Here is a 24,476-nt window from a genome sequence, read left to right on the forward strand (position 1 = left end):
ATATTTGTTTTACACATTGGAGAGGTTTGGTGTTGGACAGGTGTTTACCAAATGGATCTCAACATTGTATAGTGATCCCAAAGCAGTTGTGGTTACCAATGGATTAGGCTCGGATAGCTTCAGTGTGGGTAGGGGCTGCCGTCAGGGATGTCCCCTCTCGCCATTGTTATTCACGCTAATAATTGAACCACTAGCAGAAGCTATACGAGCTGATCCTAATATAGTGGCCCCAAGGATTGGTACAGGTAAACATAAAATTACCCTTTATGCAGATGATGTTCTTCTATTCCTCAGTAACCCTTTGATGTCCATACCTCGCTTAATCCAAGTTATTAATACATTTAGTGCATTCTCAGGCTATAAAATTAATTTTTCAAAATCGGAGGCTATGCCAATGGGTGGCCTTGCTGTGATACCCCGCTTAGCGGACGGTTCCCTTTTTCCCTTTCGCTGGTCCCTGGAGGGTTTCTTATATTTAGGCATTTTTATCACTCCAGTATTTGGTCAGTTGTATAAGGCTAATTTTGTGTATTTATTGGAAAGGATAAGGCAAGACCTCCAGCGATGGGGAGACCTGCCAATTTCCTGGTTGGGTAGAATAGCATTAATCAAAATGAATATCCTGCCCCGTCTCCTATATCCTATGAGAATGCTTCCGGTGATGCTGCCGAGGACGGCTTTATGTAAATTATACGGCTGGCTGAGTTCCTTTATCTGGAATCATAGGCGGCCCCTCATTAAGCTGAAGAAGCTACAGCTTCCACAGGCAAGGGGTGGATTGGACTTCCCAGATTTTAGGAAATATCAATTAAGTTCCCTATTAAGTTACATAGCTGATTGGGTCTTGTCTGACCCACAATCAATCTGGTTGGACATCGAGGCTTCTCAAGTAAAATATCCACTTATTAACCTTTTATTCTCAGACAAGAGGAAAATCATTACAGATCACTGTAAAAACCCTATAATACTGAATACAATCAAGGCTTGGAATATAATGCGGCAAAATGAGGGTAATTCACATAAAACATCCCCCTATGCACCGATAGTGGGAGCATGGGGATTCCAACCGGGGTTAACAGATGCCACTTTTAAACTCTGGAGATCCAGGGGTATCTCATGTCTTGGGGATTTATTTAAAGATGGGGTCCTGATATCTTTCGAACAGCTGCGTCAGAAATTCGGATTACCCAATGGAGACCTCTTTCGATACTTCCAAATTCGAGATTTTATACAGAAGAAGACTACGTTATTAGATAGTCTTTATAAATCCGATAGAGAATGTAGTGTCCTACGACCAGTGGGGGTATCTTCCGTCACTAATATTTATCATTTGCTACATGATGAAGTATCGGGAGATATGGATAATCTGCTTAAAACATGGGATCAGGATCTGGGACTAGAAATCTCCACAGAAACGTGAAATGATATCTGGGAAAATGCTAGAAGAATTACTATTTGTAACAGAACCCAGGCTATCCAGCTGAAGATACTTCATAGGGCCCATATAGCACCGGTTCGATTGGCAAAATTTAAGGCAGGAGCATCTCCAATGTGTCCTAAATGCAAAATAGAGGTGGGCACTCTTGTACATTGCTTATGGACCTGTCATAAGATCCGTAGATATTGGACTAAAGTAGCAAGTACCCTGACAGAAATTTTAGGAACGGAAATAAAAGTGGACCCCGTATCTCTCCTCTTGGGCTTTTCGAACTTTCCCTCCCTGGACACGTACGGGAAGAGACTATTTTCTATTCTTTCTTTCTGTGCAAGGAAAAATATTTTGATGAACTGGGTGGCGGAGGGCCCCCCTGGACTTTCAAATTGGCACAGACTAATTATGGAATGTATTCCCCTTGACTTCCTTACAAATATGGTGCACCGAAAGACCGAATTATTTTATAAAATATGGCAGCCCTTTTTGAATTACATAAATACAGATATTTCGGCTATCCTAACAAGGGCTTTTATTTAATTGAGATTACAAACCTGGCTGGTCCGCGGCCCCTCGGGGGAGGAATCCCGCACGAATACGGGTTTTGTCATATCTGATGTTAACACATCCCGAGTATGTAAGAGACTTAAATATACACCCTGGTTAGTTGTAGGTTAGATTAGTAGATAGTTGAGTTTTGTTTGTTTGTTTGTTTTTTTTTCTTTTCGGGGTTTTTTTTTGTTGTTTTGTTTTTTTTTTGTTAAATTTTGGCTATTGTATATTTGAGCTAATTGTATATCAATGTTTATATCTGAGAGTTTTGTTTATTTTTGTAAACTTGTAAAAATGTTAAATTTCTAATAAAAATATCTATAAAAAAAAACCTGAAGGGAACAGAAAGCAGAGTATTTTTCTGCATAATTTTTGTAACATCTTCAAAAATGGAAATAATTTCATGTTCAACAATGTAACCTATTTTATATTCAAAGAATCCTACAGAATTGTATGAAATAAGAAAACTAAACTTGTATTTTCTTCACATTTTTTATTTTAGTCGAATTACTTAATGATCTGTTTTTGTTTTTATACAATCTAAAATGCCATTTACTTTAAAATATACTACAATTTACCATCTGGTCTCTAACTTAAAGTTGAACCCTTACTAATATATCACAAAATTATATAATTCGGATAGCAACTTGTTCATGAACAAACTGAGGTAATGCTATTTTTTTTCAGTCTAGATCATTCAGTCCTACGTCAATGTCATCTGCCAGTCCACCTCCTGTAGCCCCACTGGCACGTGCAGAAAGTACATCCTCAATTGGGTCCTCTGCTTCACTGAGTACAGCAACAACACCTACCATTGGTAGGTACATGTTAGGTGTCTGTTGAATTTAAATTCTTTTAGATACCAATGTAATATAACTCAACAAACAAATGTTCTAATGAATTCTTGCCTTACTTGTTCTGAACATCAGCAATTGACTTTAATGTGCGATAGGACTAAAATGTTTAAAAATAATAGATAAGAATGTGATAATTGCATTATTGAATAGCTTTGTACAATAAACATGACATCCGCTCAATTAGTCATAGCTGGCGAAGCTCGTATTTTCTTTATATTGAAGACTGCCTGACCTACATATCCACTTTTAAGATGCTGAAATAAGATGCATGTTACCAAAGCTTTTGTTTTTCATTCATCAGGACAAATGCAGGAACTACTCTTGTAGTATAATCGAAACAATTTATACTACAAGAGTAAAGGGTTCTGATTGGGGTTACAAGTCAATTCTGATGGCTTTCTTTTACGTAATTCCTCAGCCAGTGGAGAGCTATAGGTACCTTTTAATTTAAAAAAAACCCTGACACCATGTATGACCAAATAGATAGTATAGCCATGGGATCACCTTTTCATCCATTTTCCCTAATAATTTGGTTGGTTTCCGAAAACACACATTTTACTGGAATAAGTCCTAACCTCCAATTTCTGATATGCATTCATGACCTTTGTATCTGTGGCTATGTGTAATCCCTCCTGTGCTGAAATTGACTTGTTGAAGCAGTCTCACATGCTACATTTTCCTGCATGTTGAGGGTAACGGGTGCTGATTGAATATACATGCTGGAATCTGCATAGCTCTATGCACTGAGATTGGCCTGATAAACAGTCTAATCAGATGACACCTGAGCCATTTGCTCACTTTGCAAGCTTGACTTAGAAATTAAGTAGATCAACCAATCCGCACTGTACTCTCACTCAGTACTCCTCCATGTTGACCACCACTTGCAGGAAGCATTGAGGGTGGCACGGGCACAGAATGTGATCTGGATGGGGGATCTTCAATGCCTATCCCGACCACTGACCTAGCTGGCTGAGTTCTAAATGACATAGCCGTTAGCCTGTCTGAAACAGGTGATGAAGGAGCCAGTAAGGGACATAATAGGACTGTTCTATGAAGAGTTTGATAAAACAGCCTGTATGTTGCATTTAAAGAATATGGTTATTTTATTGAAACTTAGTAAATACTTACAGAGACTGATGAATAAAATGTTTCCTCTTATTGATAAGTCTAGCAGCAGAGCACATTTCCAAAATCAGGGGAAGCAACTCAGGGCCAAAATGAGGAGAATTTAGTTTTTCTTTACTCAGAAGGTTGTGAACATTCGGAATTCTGTATCCCAGAGGGGTACAGAAGGTCAGTCATTGAGTATGTTTAAAGTCAAGATTGACTGCTTTCTAAATACTAATGATTCAAAGTGATGTGGGGATAGTGTAGGGAAAAAGCATTTAAATAGATAAGTCCATTATCACATTGAAGAATGGACCAGGCTCGATGGATTGAATGGCCTTCTCTTGCTCCCCTATTGCTATATAAAACATTGACATTTTATGTGATTTGCAATTGCACAGTATTTGCTAAACAATCCCAGTGGTGCTAATAGCTACATTCACAACCAGTTTAAGATACAATTAGATGAGTTCCTAGCATGTTTCATTTGTTATTGCCAGAAGCAACGCATTTTCCTATGCAGGGAATATTTCTCTGCAATTTGATGGGGATATATTTCAACCTTTTCTGAATTAGTCCAATACTTGCGAACCCTCTGGTTTTCAATTGTTTTCTCCATGGCAATGCCTCTGGCAGTCAGAGTTAAAGTGCTCTTAGCTCCTGAAGTGTAAATTGTCATTCTTTGAAATTTGGCATGCTTGCATTTGGCCTGATAAGTGCAAGATGGAAAACTTTAGCAGCATATTTCTGGAAAGTGATATTCAAGTGATCTATGAACACGCAACTGTTGATAAACACCTTTCTGCAGATTTTTTCAGAGATCTGTTAAGCATTTTAGAGATGGAAGCAATCTCCATAAAATTAGAATTGGCTATCCATCACATCTGAATATTGGTTTCTCAGCCATTTTAGTACTGAAAGTCTAAAAGCTTAGTGAAGTCATGCAATATCTTTGGCATATTTGTAAGTCAACCCAGAACGACATTGAATGAACAAGCTATCTCAGTGTGCTTATTGCTTTGGATGAGGCCTAGTATGTCATGTGGTGAGGGTATTGCCAATTTTAAGTATCCTTCATTAGTAATAAATTGGAACATGCACCACATCTAATTTCATTTCTTCTTCAAAAGCCATAATCCTAATTATTAGGGTGATGGTTGACCAGTCATTTGTGAGTTTCATTAGCTAGATTATACATAATATTTTTGTAAGTTGATTCAATTGGTTCATCTGTATTTTTGAGGTTGTAAGCTTATATTTTGCATTTACTAAGCAACTTCTGAACCTAAAGACACTTTTAAAATTAAGCCTCTGTATTAACGTTTTAGTTGCTTGATACTCAAAATATGGACAACTCTTTAGAAATAAATTCTATAGCTTAAATTGATAAACCAAAATGTGCAGTACATTTGTAAAGTTTTTTTTCTAATTGAAAGAGGGCAATAACTGTAACATCTCAGAATATTAATTAATGCTGGAGCAGTTATGATTCTTCTCAGCAGTGTCATTATATCAGATCACTTGAAATTCTTCCAGTTTGATGTTTTAAATTCTGTCTATAAACATTTTTTTAAATTTCCCATTAGTTGCTGAGTTTTTCGTATGAATTTTACAATTGAAAGGCCAATGTCTGGCATTGTTTTATGTATTAACTATTCTACCTGGTTAGTTTTGGTGTATAACTGTGCATCACAAGATCAAGAGAGACATGTTTACTCAATTTTTCATTCCATGATAATTCTGTGTCTGGAAAATTTATTTAAAATCTGATTTTTTTTTTCTTTGTAATACTGTTCCAAATAACACTTAATATTTTACCAAGTGTTTATAAACTGTTTATAATTCTCTATTGGTATTATTATGCCAATAATACTAATGTGGTAATGTAGTGAATATTTAAATGATATAATTTCATTATATAACAAAACTTATTAATTCCCAGCTATGACCGTATTAGACCATGGTTCAAACTATTTGCGTTATACCTGACATTTGTTAGTCTATCTTTTTTGGCATTTCTTCAAGATAAAAAAAGCTTGCATTAAAAAGCACTTTTCACAGCCTCCAGATGTTCCTTAAAATTTATATCAAGTTAGGTAGCTTTGAGTTGTAATCATTCATGTAATGTAGGGAACCACAACAACCAAGTTATGCCTGCTTTGTTTGTACAAACAAGAAGATAAATGATCTTTAAGACTGAGGGAATGCGGTGGACTAGTAAACTAAAGATCAGGACTCATGCTTTGAAAAATATGAGTTTGAATCCCACTGCAGTAGATGGTGAATTCAATGAATAAAGGTGGAATTAAAAGCTAGTCTAATGGTTACTATGAAACCATTGTTGTAAAAACCCATCTGGTTCTCTAATGTCCTTTAGCAATGGGTCTGCTATCTTCACCTGGGCTTCATGTGACATAATTTGACTGTTAAATGCCTACTGGCCTAGCAAGCTATTCTGTTTTATGTAACCATTGCAAAGTCTACCAGAAGGAATTAAACCAGATGGGTTCAGCATCAACCAAGCCCCTAATAACCCTGTGCCTCTCTGCTAACATCTTGGCCTTGTGCCAAAATTGAAAGAATTGTCCTGCAGACTAGTTGAGCAACAGCCTGACATTGTTTGCAAAAATGTGATTCCATGAGTATGACTGTCTCCAGGAAGTATCCACAAGTAATGTCAACATAGTGGTAGTTGAGGGAGGGAGTTGAAGTTGAAATCTCATCATATCAGGTTGGACATAAGGAAGGAAACCTGTTGATTGCCACCTCCTCCCTCAGTTCTTCTCCACGTTGAACACCACTTGGAGGACACATTAAAAGTGACAAGAGCATAGAATATACTCTGGGTAGTAAAAATCAATGTACATCATCAACAGTAGCTTAGTAGACCACCTCTGACAAAGTTATAAAGGATGTAACTGCCAAAATAGGCCTGCGGCAGGAGATGAGAGAACTTACAAAGAGAAAATATTCTTGACCTCGTCCCCACCAAACTGCCTGTGAAAGATGCATCCATCCACAACAGTATTGTTAGGTATGACCACCTAACAATCCTTGTGGATGTGAAATCTCAGTTTCACATTGAAGTTTGAACCCCGTGCCCCCACAACCTGACCCCCACCCAATCATGTTGTGCAGCACTACTACTGAGTAATGCCATCAGCATGAGTTCAATTCTCATACCAGCTAAGATTACCATGAAAGACACTCATTTTCAACCTCTCCCCTCAAGTTAAACCACCACAATTATCCCTCTCTAATGAGAGAACAGATCTATGGTCTGGTAGAACTATTGAGACATTGTTTTTACTGAAGCAATCCATGCCCAAAAAGGGCAAAACCTTGCTAAAATTCAGGCTGGGGTTAATATGAGGCAAATAACATTTACACAAGTTTCAGGTAATGACCATCCCTAACAAGAGAATCCAACAATTGCCTCTTGACACTCTCTCTGTCTTTCAATTTCCTAGTGGTTTCCTGTGACCACTGAACTGGATTAGCCATATACAGTAAATACTTTGTAAGAGTAGGTCAGAGGCTCAGAATTCTGTGACTGCTAACTCCCCTCCTGCTAACTCAAAGCTTACCCCCCATTAGTATGACACAAGTTAGGAATGCAATTGAACTAACTCCAATTGTTTAGATGAGTCAGCTCCAACCACATTTAAAGCATCCCATCCAAAGCTTTCAACATTTGGTCCTGCAACAATGACGCACTCGCAGCAGCAATGTATGCCATCTATAAGATACACAGCAACAACTCACCAAGGCTCCTTAAACAACATAGTCAAACCTTTGAGCTTCGCCACTTAGAATGACAAGGGCAACAATTAGATGGGATCATCACCATTTGCAAGTTCACATTGGAAGCTAGTCAGTATCCTGACTTGGAACAATATTGCTGTTCCTTAATTGTTTTTGCATCAAAATCCTAGAACTTCCTTCGAACACTGTAGATTTACCTACCCCAGATGTACTGCAGCAATTCAAGAAAGCATCATAGCTTTCTCAAGGTCAATTAGGGATTACAATAAATGCTGGCATAGCCAGGGATACCCGCAACATATAAATGAATAAAAATTAATTCTGTTTTGCATTGTAGTGGAATAAGTATTGGGTCAGGTCATTGGATCTTTTTCATTTAAATAATGCAAACACTAAGTTTAACATCTCGTCAGAAATAACAGAGCAAAATGCTTTCAAAATCTCAAAACTAATTTCTAAATAAATTTAAGATACCTAATGCTTCAGAGAAACTAGCAGTGGGTGATATACTGTTACTGCTGCCCAAAATAATCAGGAATTAAATGCTAATATTAGATTTATATAAGTGAAAATTTGCATAATAGTTATTTTCTTGAAACTAAGCATACATATTGGCTATTGTGATTTTTGGAAAGATTCTGGGCTGAATTTTACCACCCCTTTAGGGTAAACTAGGAAGTAGAATGGATGGCGTAATGGTGCAGGAAGGTTTTGGGTGGCAGCCTCAACATCTTTCCAGTGACATGCTGTCTTTCCTGAGGCAGGAAAAGTGGCAGATTAGCTCCCACCTAGAGAACAATTGAGGCACTTAAGTGGGCAATTAAAGGCTTCTTCCTGCCTTTGTAGGTAATTTGTTCATTTTTGAGGGAACTGGCATGATATGATGAGCACCATTAGCTGATCTGTGAGTGAATTCTGAGGAAGTGTCTGTTCTTTCTGGGGACATCATGACCCATAAAAAGACCCTTCCCAACTCCCACCTTACGTTGGGAATCTGCCACTTTTCTGAAAATTCCAGCTGCTGTTTCAACAAGCTGCATGTGGATGTGATTTAACGATATACTCCTCTAAATATCCTCCCCATAACAACTAATGGCTCTACTCAGTAAGTAGAAAAGCACAAGTGATAAAGATTTTAATTTTAATTGCATTTATTATTCAAAATATTACCCATTCTAATTGCTATCATACATTAAAATAATAAAAAACTGTTCAGCTTTAGAATTTAATTATGCATTTGTAAGCACGTCATGCGATCAAACACTGCCTATAACTGTGAGTAAAACCTTTACTCGTCTAAAGTCAGAAATTCACTTATCCATGATAAATAAATTAAATGGTGATAGCAAGACAATAGATACCAAGATTCTTCATTGTGAAAAATTTGATTGCAAACCTGGAAAATTCAAAATCTGTCATCTGATTATAATCATGTTATGATCCCAACTGATGTTATTACTGGATATGTCAGATCCCAGACATATCTGGCTTGTTAGTTCATTCCTTGATTTTACCAATGTGATCTTTCACTGAAATATTAGCATACCATGCTGTAGATTTTGTTTCAATAGTAAAGCGAAAGTCTATTATGCAAAAGAAATGAAGTTAAAATATAAATTAAACTATTTACATATAATATATTAAACATGTTTTCAAAATATATGGTTAAAAAATATAATTCCATTAATCTCTTTAACATAGTCATAAAATTCCTTTCTCCACCACCCCCACGGAGCTTATTTTAACTGTGATTTCAGCTCCTAGTCTTGAAAACTAGGTGGCCTTTTCCTGAAGTTTTCATATCACTAAGCTTAAGCTTTCTCAGCTTCACATAGCTTTTTCAGGATTTTAACTAAATACTTCTGGCCAGGAACTTTTCCTAAATGCATTTCACTGAGGTAATCTATTTCTAACCATTCAAAATGTATTCTTTCTTTCTCAGGATCAACAGTTTTACAAATCCAGCTTCAGCTAAGAACCCATCAGATCTGCCCAAACAAACTGATAAAGATTTTTTCCAAGCCATGGGCATTTTTCTACTGGAAAGAAAAAGAAAGTCCGTGCACTTGTAAACACTCTTTTCCTTGTTCTTTCATATTTTCCCAATGTAAGAGAAAGCCCTTTGTTCTCCAGGAAGTCTTTCTTTCACTGTGATTTAAAAAAAATCACCATGACTCCAGAAATATTTCAAGTTAATCATTAAATCCCTCCAAGAAACGCTAATATAAATTTGAAAGTAAATTATATCAAGTATATGTATACATCTCTCATCCTGGTGGTGGAATGCTTAATTATTACCACTCTAGTTGTTTAGGAGAAAATGGAAACTCATTAAGGCACAATTTCTAACAATAGCATTGAAACCAAGTTTCATTTTCACACATAAGTAATTGGTGCTGTTTAATTGATGTTTATTGATCAGGCCATCTTAACTTTTGAAGTTACCCAAGTTTTGGAAAATGAACAAAATAGGAACACCACTTATCTTCTGTGTATGCTGCAAATTTTAATTTAATATTTTAATAAATTTATTTGTTTAGTTTGCATTGCTTGTGTTTTTCTGCACTGATAACATAAATTCTGCTTTGTTAAATCACTGTCTTAATACTGTATTCTGATGCATTTTGAGAATAGTATTGAGCATGTCTTACAGTTTCTTATCTAACTTTATCTAGAAAACTAGCTTTCAAAGCATAATAAATTCAATAAGTCTTAAGGGAATGTTTTATACTGACCTTGATTTATTCACTATATTTTTAAAACATTCAGCTGTCATTTCAATTTCATTTGCATTCAAAATAATTGTTTTGGAAACAAAGAAAAATGTTATTGTTAAAGATATCTTCAGTTAAATTCACACTACTTTGCATTCTTCTTAAATCTTTTGACCTGCTATTCTAAAGGATATGGTTTGGTCATTCAGCCAGCTTTTGCAATGAAGGAAAATGCATATAAGTTGCGATGAAACTGATACTTTAGAAAGTTGGTATATCATATCTGCTGGTTCATATACGCTTAATATAAATCATAAAATGTCTATAACTGACTGCATTTTTTTTGCTGAGTTCTGTTCTTTTCAAATATGTGATGTCAGTTTAAAAGCTTGCTAAAATGGCACTTAATAGTGCACCATTGCAACCACTCCTAAATGTTTTTCATATATTGTTAGATATTTTAACTGCAAATAAATTCAAGAGATTTTTAAAAATATCTATAAAACTAAAATGAACATTCTGTTACAATTTATGAATGTCCTTAGTATTTAGATGAAGTTATCTGTATATCAGTAGGTATCTGGTTTCATTGTTCCAAACCTTAACATTTACATTTTGCACAATTAAGAACTAGAAAATTTAGCATCTCTCTGCATGACCCATTTGCTTTAATATCTGGTCACTGTCTTTTCGTCTCTGTCCCTATGTTTATGTGTTTGTTGTACTAGATGGTGATATATTTACTGGAAAACTTTCTTCATTTGAGAGGCACAGTGAAACACCTCCAGGTACTGTAATTGATGAAAGCTTTGAACCATTTCATAGAGGCATCAGTCATACTATTGCAAAAGTTTTTACTTACTAGTTTTTAGTTGTGAGCTCTTTGGATAAATAATGGATACAACTGACTACATTGGCAATAAACATTTGTACAAGGTATATACCCTTCCAGGAAATTATCTGTTCTCTACTGGCAATAAGGTATCCTTTCTTTGAAGATAAACTTTTTTATTTTATTACTTGATCATTTTTATGTGCAGATTAATATATTGAAGTGTTCTGATGTGATAACATGAATTAGTCATACTGAATTTAAAAGGTTTCATTCATGTGAAGTTTCTGTGAATCCAATGAGTTCTTATAACTATTGCGAGCTTAGATCTGTGAAATGTGATTTGAAGGAAAAACAGGTCCTGAGAATCCGTCATCCTTATTCTGTAACTGAGTTTGTTAAGGCTTCCTTACCAACAGGCCACACATCTTTTGTTTCAGCCTGTCATACCTCCTTTTGTAAAGGACCAAGAAATAAAGGCTGGTAGGCACTTATAAGTAACACAAGGGCAACAAGATAGTTGGTGGTTCCTTCATTGTGACTGAGTTAAAATCTTGGAATTCCCTCACTAAAGACATTACGGGTCTGTATACAGCACATGGATTTAAGTGGTTAAAGAAGGCAGCTCCCCACCACCTTCTCAAAGGCTACAATAAATATTGGTCAAGCCAGTGATGCTCACATTCAACGGGTGAAAAAATAATGTGGTACAAGGTTTATCACCTAGTTAGGATAATCTATTTTCTGGGCTAACTTTCTGTGCAGCTAGACTTTCAGAAAAGTAACAATTTTGTTTATTAAGAAAGTAATTTTGATGTTAAAGAGAACAGAATCATGGAATTTTTACAGCATAGAAGGAGGCCAATCTTTGTCTGCTGTTATCCTGTGCAAATCTCCTGCTTTCTTCCATATCCTTGCACTCTTTTTCTATCCACATAATCTGCCTTCACCACAATCCAGATAATGTATTCCATTCTCTACCTACATGCTGAGTGAAAAGGAATCTTTCTCACATCCCCTTGCTTCTTTTGCAGACCATTCTAAATCTGCTCTTTCTTGTTCTTGTTCCTTTTATGAGCACAAACAACTTTGCCTTATCTACTGTACCCAGCCCGCTCATGATTTTGAAAACATCTATCAGATCTTTCAGTCTTCTCTCCAAGGAAAACAGTCCCAACTTTTTGAATCAGTTCTCATAACTGAAGTTTCTCATTGCTGGAGCCATTCTTGTAAACTGCTTCTGCACTATTCTCCTATGCATTGGCATCTTTCCTATTACGTGGCACTCACGTGCATAATTCTCCTTGTTGTTGTACTCAGTGGCTCTTTTCGTAAAGCCAAAGGCACTGTATACTTTTTTTAACTGCTCTCTCCACTTGTCCTGCCACCTTCAATGAATCATTTATATGTACACCCAGGTCCCTGTGTTCCTTCATTCTCTTTTGAAAGATAATATAAAAGAATGGGGTACGATTCACATGGTCTTGCTGCCAAATTGCATTGCGTCACATTTCTCATTTAATCTCACTCACCTGCAACTATCTGCCCAAGAAGGTTAATATTCTGATGTAAATTCCAGTATTTATGTAGGAATACTAAAAGCATGTAACTACAATTAACTAGGCAAATTATTTTGATTTTTAACTAGACTAATGTTGCCTGATACCCCCAAAAGCTTATATTGTCCATACAGAAAGATATGCACATTTTGTAAAATGCTCTGCCAATGAAAAACCTGGAGGTGCCTAAGTAAGGCCAGTAAGTTTGTGTGAATGGCCTGGAGTGACGACACTGGTAATGCTTGACAGGGATACAGTGCATGTGCATTTTGTACATGTATATTGAGACCTTTTATAAGAATGTCAGCAGACATTCTCTTTCATCAAAAGTTAATAAACAAGGTGATATTGACCTATATTGACTGTTTTTTTGCACTTTAATCAAATTAGCACTGTCAGAAGAACAACGGTTGCAGCAATATTTATACAAGTTGATTTAGATTTTCAATTTACATCTGCATAATAATGTTCGGTAGCTTATTATTGCATGATCATATTCTTTGGAATGACCTAAGTAAATGCATCAACTTTCATAATTTCAGTTATAGAATTGCATATAGTGGAAAAATATACAGTACAAGGCTCACTTAAGTTGTATGTGCATGTTTTCCTTTTTTTTACAACTTGTAACCGTTAATACAAAAGTCATTAATTAACAAATGCTTACCTATCAAATAATATTGATTGTTACAATAACAATTATTTACATTTATATGGTGTTTTAACATGAAATATCCCAAACTGTTTCAGAGGAATATCATGAAATAAGGTGCAACACTAAGGCACCTAAGAAACATTAGGTCAGATGACTAAATATTCAGTCAAAGAGGTGGGTTTTATGGAGTTTTATGAAAGAAAAAGGTGAAGTAGCGAGGGCGAAAGATATAGGGAGAATATTCCAGAACTTAGTGAGTTTTGAGAAGATTTGTAGCTCAGGTTGAGGTTCTGGATGTAGGTTTGCTCGCTGAGCTGGAAGGTTCATTTCCAGACGTTTCATCACCATACTAGGGAACATCTTCAGTGGGCCTCTGGGCGAAGCATTGCCTGATGATTCCTGCTTTCTATTTATATGTTTGAGTTTCTTTGGGTTGGTGATGTCACAGCAAATGGCACCACCACAGGAAATGACAACACCAACCCAAAGAAACCCAGACATGTAAATAGAAAGCCGGAATCATCAACAGTGCTTCGCTCAGTGGCCCACTGAAGATGTTACCTCGTAGGTTGACGAAACATCAAGGAAACGAACCTTCCAGCTCAACGAGCAAACCTACATCCAGTATTCCAGAACATGGAGCCTAAGCAGCTGACGACATGGCCACCAGTGTTGGATTGATTAAAACTGGAGGGTGCTTAAGAGGTTAGAATTAGAGAAGCACATATATTTGAAAATTATGTGGCTAGAGGAGGTTACAGAAGAAGTGAGTGTAAAGTTATGGAAGAATTTGAAAACGAGGATTAATATTTTAAAATCAGGTCATTGTTTGACCAAGAGTATTTGTAAATTAGTGTGAACAAGTAGCAATTGTATGTGGGACTTAGCGTGCACTAAGGTAACAACAACAAAGTTTTGAATGACTGTAGTTTATAAAATAGAATAGAATAGCCCATATTGTCATGTGCACTCGAATGAGTATCGTGAAAAGTTTATAATGTCAACTCTCGGTGCCATCTTAGGTACCGAGTACCTAGGTACAAATACTTTAATTGTACTCACAGAATTGAAATAGTAGAAATAAAAAGACTAGCATGGGAATACAAGGTCTAAAAGTCCAGAATGAGAATAAGATGTGTCTTTAAAGTACTCAAGCTACAGTACTTTTTACCAAGTCCATGCTGCCAGACTTCAGAACACGAGATGTTCCCTCTGTCCCGGACTTGCATCAGGACTCATCCACCAGCCAGCCCGTGCTCACTATGCTCTAGTTCCGGGCACCGGCCATGACCCAGCTCCCAGCTTGGTCCACGCTTGCTCTGCTCCCCGCTCCAGGACTCGGCCTGCACTCGCTCAACACCCGCTCTGGGCTCCGGCTGGGACTCGGACCACACTCGCTCTGCTACGGGATCCGGTCACAACTTGTTTCTGGGACTCGGCCAGCGTTTGCTCTTCTTCCTGCTCCAGGTTCCGGCCATGACTCATTCTCATGACTTGGCCCACAGTGGCTCCTCTCCCCACTCCAGGACTCTACCTGTGCTCTCTCTGCTCCCCACTCCTGGCTCGACCATGACTCATTTTCGGGACTCGGCCCGCACTCTCTACTCCGTGCTCTGTGCTCCAGCTCGTGACTCATCTCTCTTCACCTCATCTCCATTAGTTTAAGAAGTTAAAAGTTTGGAGGGAGTGGGGAATAGAAAAATTGCCGCAAACAGGGAAATAAAGAAGAAGGGATAGCAACTGGCAAGCAGAGGAGCTCCGGCTGGAATGATTTCTGCCAACTTGCACACAAAGATTGAATGTGGGAGACCATCCAGGAGTGCATTGAAATAGTCAAGACCTAAGGTAATTAAGCAATAAGTGAGGGTTTAATCAGCAAATTAGCTGAGACAGGCAATATTGGTGAAGGAAATAAGAGTCATAATGATGACTGATATGAGGTTGCAGGATCATGTCATGATGATGTGTGACATCCATGTAGTGAACAGACCAATTTAATCTCCGAGACAAAGAATGCAGCTAGTAGCTGGGAAACAGAGTTTGAAACAAAAGTTCATGGTTTCAGTCTTCAAAGTGTGTTTTTGGATGGAGTTACTGCTTATTCTGTATTGGATGTCAAATGAAGCAATGTGATAATTTAGCAGCAGTGGAAGATTGAGAAAAATGAATAATGGTAAGGTAGAACTGGGTATTGTCAGCTTATAAAACCAATGCTTTGCATTCAGCTGTTGTTACCAAGGAGCTGCATTAAGATGAGAAATGAGAGGGGGCTAAAGATGCATCCATGTTATTTCAGCTTATTTCCACCAGTAAACACTGGCATAGTGGTTAGCCAGTTGCTCAGCGCCAGGGTCCAATGCCAGGGCCCCAGGTTTGATTCCAGACTTGGCTGACTGTGTGTTTGCACATTCTCCCCGTGTCTGCATGAGTTTCTTCCCATAGTCCAAAGATTAGGTTGATTGCCCTGTAGCCTGTATATCACTAGGTGGATTTAAATGTGGGGTTACATCCTCAAGGTGGTGGGGTGTGTCCGAGTGAGATGTCCTTTGGAGGATCAGTGCAGACATGATGGCCTCTATCTGCACCGTAAGGTTCTGTGATTAGCCTCTTATTATCTAATTTAGCTTAAATGGAAGATACTTGGAATTTTTGAGACACTAACTCGAACCTTTGGCATTGTATTGCAGTTGGCAGAGCAACACCATTGCAAGTTTCTCTCTTTTGGGTGTTGGCTGTTTTAATAATGACATTATTTATCAAAATGCTGCGAAATTGTTGCTGTTGTGCATCACCAAACGTTTGCTTTACTATTACAGTTTGCTCTATTAAAAAGAAAATTGTTTTATATTTTGCTCTTCAGAATTTCTTAACTTGACTAACTTGTTTCAAATAATCAAATTTGTATGCCTGATAATTTTAAGTTTAAAAGTATGAACCTAATGGTCTGTGTACAACTTAAAGATTTGATTTTGAAACTTATAGAACATTTTTACATGTTTAGAAATTTTTGTAAGTACTGGCACAAAACCTATTGTTGAAATAAATTAACATAAAATACATTATTTTCCTGTGTTTATCTGCTAGGCACTTCTCGTGGACCCAGTCCGATAAGTCTTGGGACACAAGATTCCTTACCAGTTGCAACTGCTTTCACAGAGTCAGTTAATGCTTATTTCAAGGGAGCAGACCCATCAAAGTAAGTGGATCTGATTTACAGTATTTATGATTTGAAGACGCTGGTGTTGGACTGGGGTGTACAAAGTTAAAAATCACATAACACCAGGTTATAATCCAACAGGTTTATTTGGAAGCACTAGCTTTTGGAGCGCTGCTGCTTTATCTGGTGGATGTGCAGAGCAGCACTCCAAAAGCTAGTGCTTCCAAATAAACCTGTTGAACTGTAACTGATTTACAGTACCTTGTCCATGTATTTTTATTAAATTGTTGCATTTTGAATGGTTGCAAATGTAACATGAAAGTTCAATCTCAGGGCATCAAACTGTGGTGCTCTAAAACTTGAAATTTTACAGATAAATTTTGATTGCAGAGTTTACTGTAATTAGTACTATGTTTATAATTGAATGTAAATGAGATTAATCATTAGCATGATTTAGTCTGTTATGCAACCTGTACTGGTATATTGAAATGCAAATGATTACATTTCTCAGTTAAAGGAGTCTTAGATTTGCAATTTGTAGACATATTGTTAAAACTTTACTCTCCTATCACTAATAAGTAAAGGAATTTCTCTATGTGCTCTCGGCATGCAAGCTGGAAGGTCTCTGGCTCATCTCCTGTGCTGAGTTAGCAGACCTTATACAAGCAAGAGTCAAACTCTGCAATTGGTTTCAATTCCCTCCCTGGTTGAAGAACATTAACTAAACAGGCATTCACACTTTTAATGGCTATCTTGTAGGTTCTGCTGGAGTCCTTAAATCAATGTATAGTATGGCCATGAAAAGATTCACTATTATGAGTGATGGTCTATCAATATGTGAAAGAAAGGATAAAATATTAAATGTACCCCAAGAACTATAATCAGTAAGAATCTGTTTCTTATGTTGAAATGAGGAAAAAATTGGGATAAAATTGCTTTTTGCCGTATCTGTTCATGAGAAAAGCAGCTTACTGACCATAAAAGTACAAGTTCTACAATTTTGTTATGAAAAGCTTAAATGTAGTTCGAGACAATAATCTATCAGAATAAAAACCTGAACTAGGTTTTTCTTTTATTAACCAAATTGAGTCAATTTTCTTGAATTGACAGTGTTTTTCATTAGTACAGGTATACCTGTGCCTGTGTGCATTAATTTAACATAGATTAAGCAACAGTTAAAGCTGTTTGTAGATTAGGACACCCTGTTGCAGGTTAAAACCCATCTGGTCACTAACACCTGCCACCCTTATCTGGTTTGTCTGTATGTTACTCCAGACATACAGTAATGTGGCTGATCCTTAACTGCCCTTTGGTCAATTAGGTATGGTCAACAAATGCTGGCCTAGCCAGCACATCCACATCCCATGAGTGAATTTTATAAAAGAAAGAGGATGAACCAAGGCAGTTCAGGATATAATGTGAGACTGTGAATCACTGAAGGTCAGTGAGAGCAGATGATGAGGAAAGCAGTCTGACTCAGTTTAGGAGATAGGAGAGGTTTGATCTGTTGCAGATTACATTAAATAGTAGAAAGGAAGCTGGCTAGAAGAATTTTGATTCATAAGGCAATAGACACATGGACAGGAGCTTAAACAGCAGATGATGAGAAGTGAAGAAGGTGTAAGTGAAGAAGGGAGCAATGTTGTAGAAGCTTTTCGGGATGACAAATAGGCAGAGTTAGACCACTTGCATCTTGAAATGTATTGCTCTTTGTAATGAGAGAAGAGTGAAGTCATGGAGAGGGCAAAGGGTTTGTAATAAGGGGTGAATATGAACCTGAGACCGTGGAGATTGAGAGATGGATGGAGATTTATAGCTGGCTATATTCGTTTATCTGAAAATTAACTCTGTATTTGCAAAAAAAAAGTCACAAAGGAGCAGCATGTTGACTTGCATGAGGTAAAAAAAGTATGGAACTCCAGATAATTCCCAAGATTGTCGAAGGGTGGGAAGAAAAGCTGTTGAAGAAGATGTGTGATGGGATTAGATCTATCAGGGTAGAAGTGATACAGTCTCAGTTGAGAATATAAAATAATAATAGAAAGAAGTCACTATTTTATAGGCATAGCCATAGTTACCCAGTACGACAGAATGTAAATCATGATATAGTAGGGACTTGTAAGAAAAGTATTGCAAAATGTGGGTGATAGTAATCATGTTATTAATTAGAAAAATCAAATTGGCAAAGGTAATTTTGGAGATGAGTTCAGACTATATTCAGGACAGTTGCGGAGCATAATATGTTCTGGAATCACCCAGGCCACAGGGTGATTTAGACCTAGCAATGTGAAATTACACCAAAATAATAAATGATCTCAGTAAAATGTTTTGTGATTATAACATTATAAGCATTCAGTTTGAGCCTGAGAAACTTTGATTTTTAACTTAAATCACAACATATAAGATTCTGAGAGGGCTTGATAGGATATATATTAAGAATATATTTTCTCTCTCGGACCATTTCTTGCAGGAAGCAGTGCCACAAATAAAAGTGCCTGAGATGGCTGTGGCTCTCATGATAGATAGCTGCAAAATCTGCTGCCTTCTAAAAACAACTTTCCCCCCCCATCAGGATTAGGTAGTCACACAATGCCCATGGCTGCCAAGGTCACTATAGCCCTCAATTTCCTTGAATCAGGCTCCTTCTATGCTCTGCTGATGATGTCTGTAGGATTTCACAATTTGCAGTATGCCACTGCACCACTAATGCCTTGTTGGGCAAGGCAGCCAAATTCATCTGTTTTTACACAGATTGAGACATTTTAAACCCAGATAACTGTCAGCTTTGCTTCAATCTCAGAATTGCCGCAGATCATGCATGGGGTAATTGATAGATCCATATGGAAATCAGGGCTTCATCAGATCCACCAGACATCTTGATCAATCACAAGGCATTCTACCTTTCTAATGTGCTCCTAGTGTGTGCCAAATGAAAGAATAACGTGCTCTATGCAATTTATGCTCCCATGTTCTTCAAAAACAAAAACATTCGTGAAATGTGTGCATCATTGACATTGGACCAGGTATTTAGTAAATATCTCAAACACTACAAATGTCAAACAGCGTCAATAGTTAGCTCCATGGATACTAACTTGAAAGCTGGCTGCTGACTTCAGCAGGGAATCATGCAAAATAGCTAGAGAGAGAGGTATGATGACAGTCATGCTTCCATTACAACAAACTGAAGTTGAAGTTCCAGTGCCTTAGCGAATCGAGAGACACCCTTCAGTTTGTCCATGATTTTTTGTCTGCTATGTTCTTCAGGATATGGTTCCACCTATGCGAGCTTGAATTCATCCAAAACTTTGCTGGCTCCGTCCTATATTGCCACTCATTTATCAACCTTGATTTCAATGTCCAACAGTGCTGTGATTTTACCAGCACTTTAAATTTAACATTTTCATCTTCCTGTTCACTTACTCCAAGGACTAACTGCTTACTAGTATAATCTCTTCTAATCCTACAAATGTCTGAGAACTTTGCATGCTTCCAGTTCTGGCCTCATGTGGATCCCCCATTCCATTTTTAAACCAAAGATTCCTTCCCTAAACTTCCTGATCTCTGTCTTTATTTTGCTTTAAGACTCAGTAAAATCCATCTATTTGTCTGAACTTGACATCACTTCTCTTCCTAATAGTTCCTCCTTTGTCAATTTTTCATACTTGTGTGAAATAGTTTGGGACATAACACACATTAAAGGGAGTAGTGTGTGCTATCTACAAGATGCACGCAGAAATTCACTAAGGCTACTTAGACAGCATCTTTCAAACCCACCATATTACCATCTAGAAAGATAATGGCAGCAGAAATATGGGAGTGCCACTATCTGCAAATTTCCCTCCAAGTCGCCCACCATCTTGATCGGAAAGTATGATACTACTCTTTCACTGTTGGTTCCAGGAACTCCCTCCCAAACAGCATTTGAAGCATACCAACACCAAATGGATTTCAGTGGTTCAAGAAGGCAGTTTACCAAGATCTTCACAAGGGCAATTCAATATGTGCAATAAATGCTGGGATTGGTGCTGCATCCACTGTTGTTAGTCATTTATATAAATGATTTGGATGAGACTTTAGGAGATATATTTAGTAAGTTTGCAGATGACACCAAAATTGGCAGTATAGTCGCCAGTGAATTAGGTTATCTAAGATTATAAAGACATCTTGAAAAATTGGGCCAATGGCAATGGCTGAGCAATGGCAGATGGAGTTTAATTTGGATAAATGCAAAGGATTGCATTTTGGTAAAACGAACAAGGGCAGGAGTTATACAGTTAATGGTAGGGACCTGGGTAGTGTTGTAGAACAGAGGGACCTTGGGGTTCAGGTATATAGTTCATTGAAAGTTGTGTCACAGGTAGACAGGCTGGTTAAGAAGACATTTAGCATGCTTGCCTTCATCGGTCAGATCATTGAGTATAGGAGTTTGGATGTCAAGTTGAGGGTGTACAGGATGTTAGTGAGGCCAGTTTTGGAGTACTGTGTGCAGTTCTGGTTGCCTTGCTGTGGGAAGGATATTATTAAATTGGAGAGGGTTCAGAAAAGATTTATGAGGATGTTGTCAGGACTTGTGAGCTTGAGTAATAAGGAAAGGCTGTATAGGCTCCTATTCTTTCACTGAGTATAGGAGGTTGAAGGGTGATTTTTGTTTTGTAAATATATTTATTAGTTATAAATTTTTTTAACTTTACAAACACAAAATTATTGAAAAAATACAATCAATAACAAATTTCAGTAAAATAAAAAGAAAAAAACACAAACTACAATACAGCTACTGTCGACTAACTACTAACCTACCCTATAATTCAAAACAAACCCTAACCCTGTGCAAAACAACACCAATAAATAAGTAAATAATTAATAGTTCAAAAAAAAGAAAGAAAAGCAAAAAAAAACAAAAAAACCCCACAAAATACAGAACAGCTATGCTCGGCGCAAAGCTCCCAAACAATGGAACAGAAGCATTGTATTAGCTCAGGAGATCCCCTCCAGCGCCCAGGGCTTGATAAACCTAACCATCCTGGTTAAACAAACACCCTAGTTAAGATAACTGACAAATCTATATCCACATAACTCAAGTAGGGCTGCCATGTCTTATAAAAATCGTCTGTTGTGTGGTGCACCATGTTTGTAAAAATGTCCAAGGGAATGTGCTCCATAATTAATTTCTGCCATCCCAGCAAGCCCAGCAGGTTCTCAGGCACCCAGTTCATCAGAATATTCTTCCATGCACAGTATGCAAGAATATTAAATAATTTCTTCCCATGCCCGTCTAAAGATGGTAAACTCGGTAGACCTAAGAGGAGAGATATCGGGTCTACTTTGACTTCAGCCCTCAATACACTCCCTATCTCTTCTGCCACAGCTGTCCAATAAACACTGAGTCGTGGCATGTCCAGAAGCGATGGGTAAGAGTACCTACACTTATTTTACATTTGGGGCACACTGAAGTTCCCCCTTTTTTGGACTTTGTCAGACGGTCTGGTACCAGATGAGCCCTGTGCAGAACTTTTAACTGCGTAGCGCATGTCCTATTACAAATTGAAGGGTGATCTTATAAAGGTTTATCAAATCACCTGGACCATTGATAAGATGCATAGCAAAAGTCCTTTCCATAGGGTGAGGGAGTTCAAAGCTGGGGGGGGTTATGATTTTTAAGGTAAGAGGAGAAAGATTTAAAAGGTATCAGAGGGGAAATGTTTTTACACAGAGGGTGGTTCATATGTGGAGTGAACTGCCAGAGGAAGAGGTAAACGCAGGTACAGTTAGAACGTTTAAAAGACATATATATAGGTGCATGAATAAGAAAGGATTAGAGGGATATAGGCCAAACGCAGATATTTGGCGCGAGTTTGGTTTCAGAAACTTGGAACGGACAAGTTGGATCAAAAGGCCTGTTTCAGTGTTTTATGACTCTGGTGACTGTATTCCCTGGAGTTTAGAGGAATGAGTGGGGAACTCAGTAGAAACCTATAAAATTCTCGCAGATCTATACAGGTCATTGCAGGAACACTGATCCAGATAACCAAGGAGTCCAGAGCCAGGAATCTGTCTAAGGATATGAATTAGGCCATTTATGATGAGGAGAAATTTCTTCATTCAGAGAGTGATGAACCAGTGGTGTGCTCTGCCACAGAAAGCGGCTGTGGTCAAAACATTAAATGTTTTTCAAGAACGAGTTACCTTCAGGCTCGAAGGAATAAAAGCATATGGGGAGAAAGTGAGAAAAGGATTCTGAATTGGATGATTAGTCATGATCATATTGAAAGGCAGTGCATGTTCAAAGAAATGAGTGGCCTATTCCTGCTCTTATTTTCTGTGCTTCTAAAACATTCTATGAACTCTTCACCTAAGCTTTTTATCTGACTTTTTCAATCGATATGTAGACTAAAATCTCCCATGATAATCACCAGGCCTTTCTGACAAGCAATCATTATTCTCACTTTATTCACCACTCTGCTGTACGGTATGATTAGGAGGCTGATTATTCACCACCCAACTGTATGGTATGATTAGGAGGCTGATTATTCACCACTCTACGGTATGATTAGGAGTCCCACAGGGAACTTATTGCTTCATTTCTACAAAACCTGTTTCCTCATCTTGGTTTCATGAACTGCAGTCATCCTTCTCTATTGTGCTAATTTGATCATTAACCAACCAACACCTCCGTCCACTTCTTCATACTTTCCTATAGTTGGATTCCCTTCAAACTTCAGATCCCAATCTGTCATTCTGTAGGTGTGTCTCTCTAATGCTTCCATTTAATACTTAGTCATTTCTATTTGTACTCCGTTCACCTGTTTTCTTTTGAATGCGACATGCATTTAGTCTTATCCTTTTACTCCCAACAGTGAAAGGATAAATTCTAATCCTATTTGTTGGTTGACTCTTGAATTTGTATTTTTTAATCTCTACTTGTGATGGTCTGTGTCCCATTTTCCATATTAATACTTTTCTCTCTTAAGCCTTGACTCTACTCTTTGATATACCACATCTTCCCAAAATTGATCCCCTGTACCAATATTCACTTTAAAATCCTCTGTATTTCCCTATTTTTGTGGCCGGCAAGAACATGAGTGCAAGCACACATCCCGAACTCTGGCACTAGCCTTGTAACACAGCTATCTGGATTTGCGCTCTTCGCTGCAGAGAAATGTCAGTGTCCCTCACTATACTGTCTCTTTCCATCGCTACATTCCTTCTTACTCTTTCCTCTTGAGTGGCTTCCTGTACCATGTAAGTATGGTCAGTTAGCTCAACTTCCCTGTAGCCCTCACTGAAACAAGCTCAAATCTGTTGGACAATTGCAAAAACCTGAGAGTCTGCACTGTGGCTTCTCTTTTATGTGCCTCACTTGCAGTCGCACTACTGTCCCAGAACACTGATTAATCCACTGCTAAAAGGTCCAACTATCTCCTGATGCAAAAAATCCAATTAACAACCCCCCCCACCCACCACCACCGATCTATTGCAGTGTTTGTACTTTAGCTTCCAGCTCATAAAGTTTGAATTGCTGGGGACTTCAAGAATTGCTGCAGACATGTTTACTTTGGACCAGAAACAAAACTAGCAGTTACTGGAAAAGCTCCGCAGGTCTGGCAGCATCTGTGGAGAGAAATCAGAGTTATTGTTTCGGGTCCAGTAACCCTTCAAAAGCTGTTGAGCTTTTCCAGCAACCTCTATTTTTGTTTCTGATTTACAAGATCTGCAGTTCTTTCAGTTTTTATTTACTCTGGACCAAACTGGTATTCAAAAAGTCACACATACTATAAAACTGTGACACATCACCAATCCTGCCATCCTTAATATGTTCAAAGGAACTATTTAATTATGATATTGAACT

General features: G+C 37.7%; 1 protein-coding gene across 7 annotated transcripts in view; it reads left to right on the top strand.

The window, feature by feature from the left end:
• The window catches only part of fcho2 (FCH and mu domain containing endocytic adaptor 2), a 210,887-nt gene that overhangs the window by 160,890 nt on the left and 25,521 nt on the right, over positions 1 to 24,476 (top strand). For 4 of the 7 annotated variants that reach the window (XM_088000048.1, XM_043707660.2, XM_088000060.1 and 1 more), the window contains 3 exons: positions 2,672 to 2,801; positions 11,156 to 11,215; positions 16,558 to 16,669. In XM_088000048.1, the coding sequence (XP_087856174.1) occupies positions 2,672 to 2,801; positions 11,156 to 11,215; positions 16,558 to 16,669 (302 nt within the window). The remainder of the gene's footprint in view (positions 1 to 2,671; positions 2,802 to 11,155; positions 11,216 to 16,557; positions 16,670 to 24,476) is intronic. The other 3 variants (XM_043707669.2, XM_043707677.2, XM_043707705.2) reach the window with 1 other exon arrangement.

This window comes from Chiloscyllium plagiosum, unplaced genomic scaffold, assembly GCF_037043375.1.
Source record: "Chiloscyllium plagiosum isolate Xiang-an unplaced genomic scaffold, Cpla_swu_hap1 HiC_scaffold_2, whole genome shotgun sequence".
NCBI classification, from domain to species: domain Eukaryota; kingdom Metazoa; phylum Chordata; class Chondrichthyes; order Orectolobiformes; family Hemiscylliidae; genus Chiloscyllium; species Chiloscyllium plagiosum.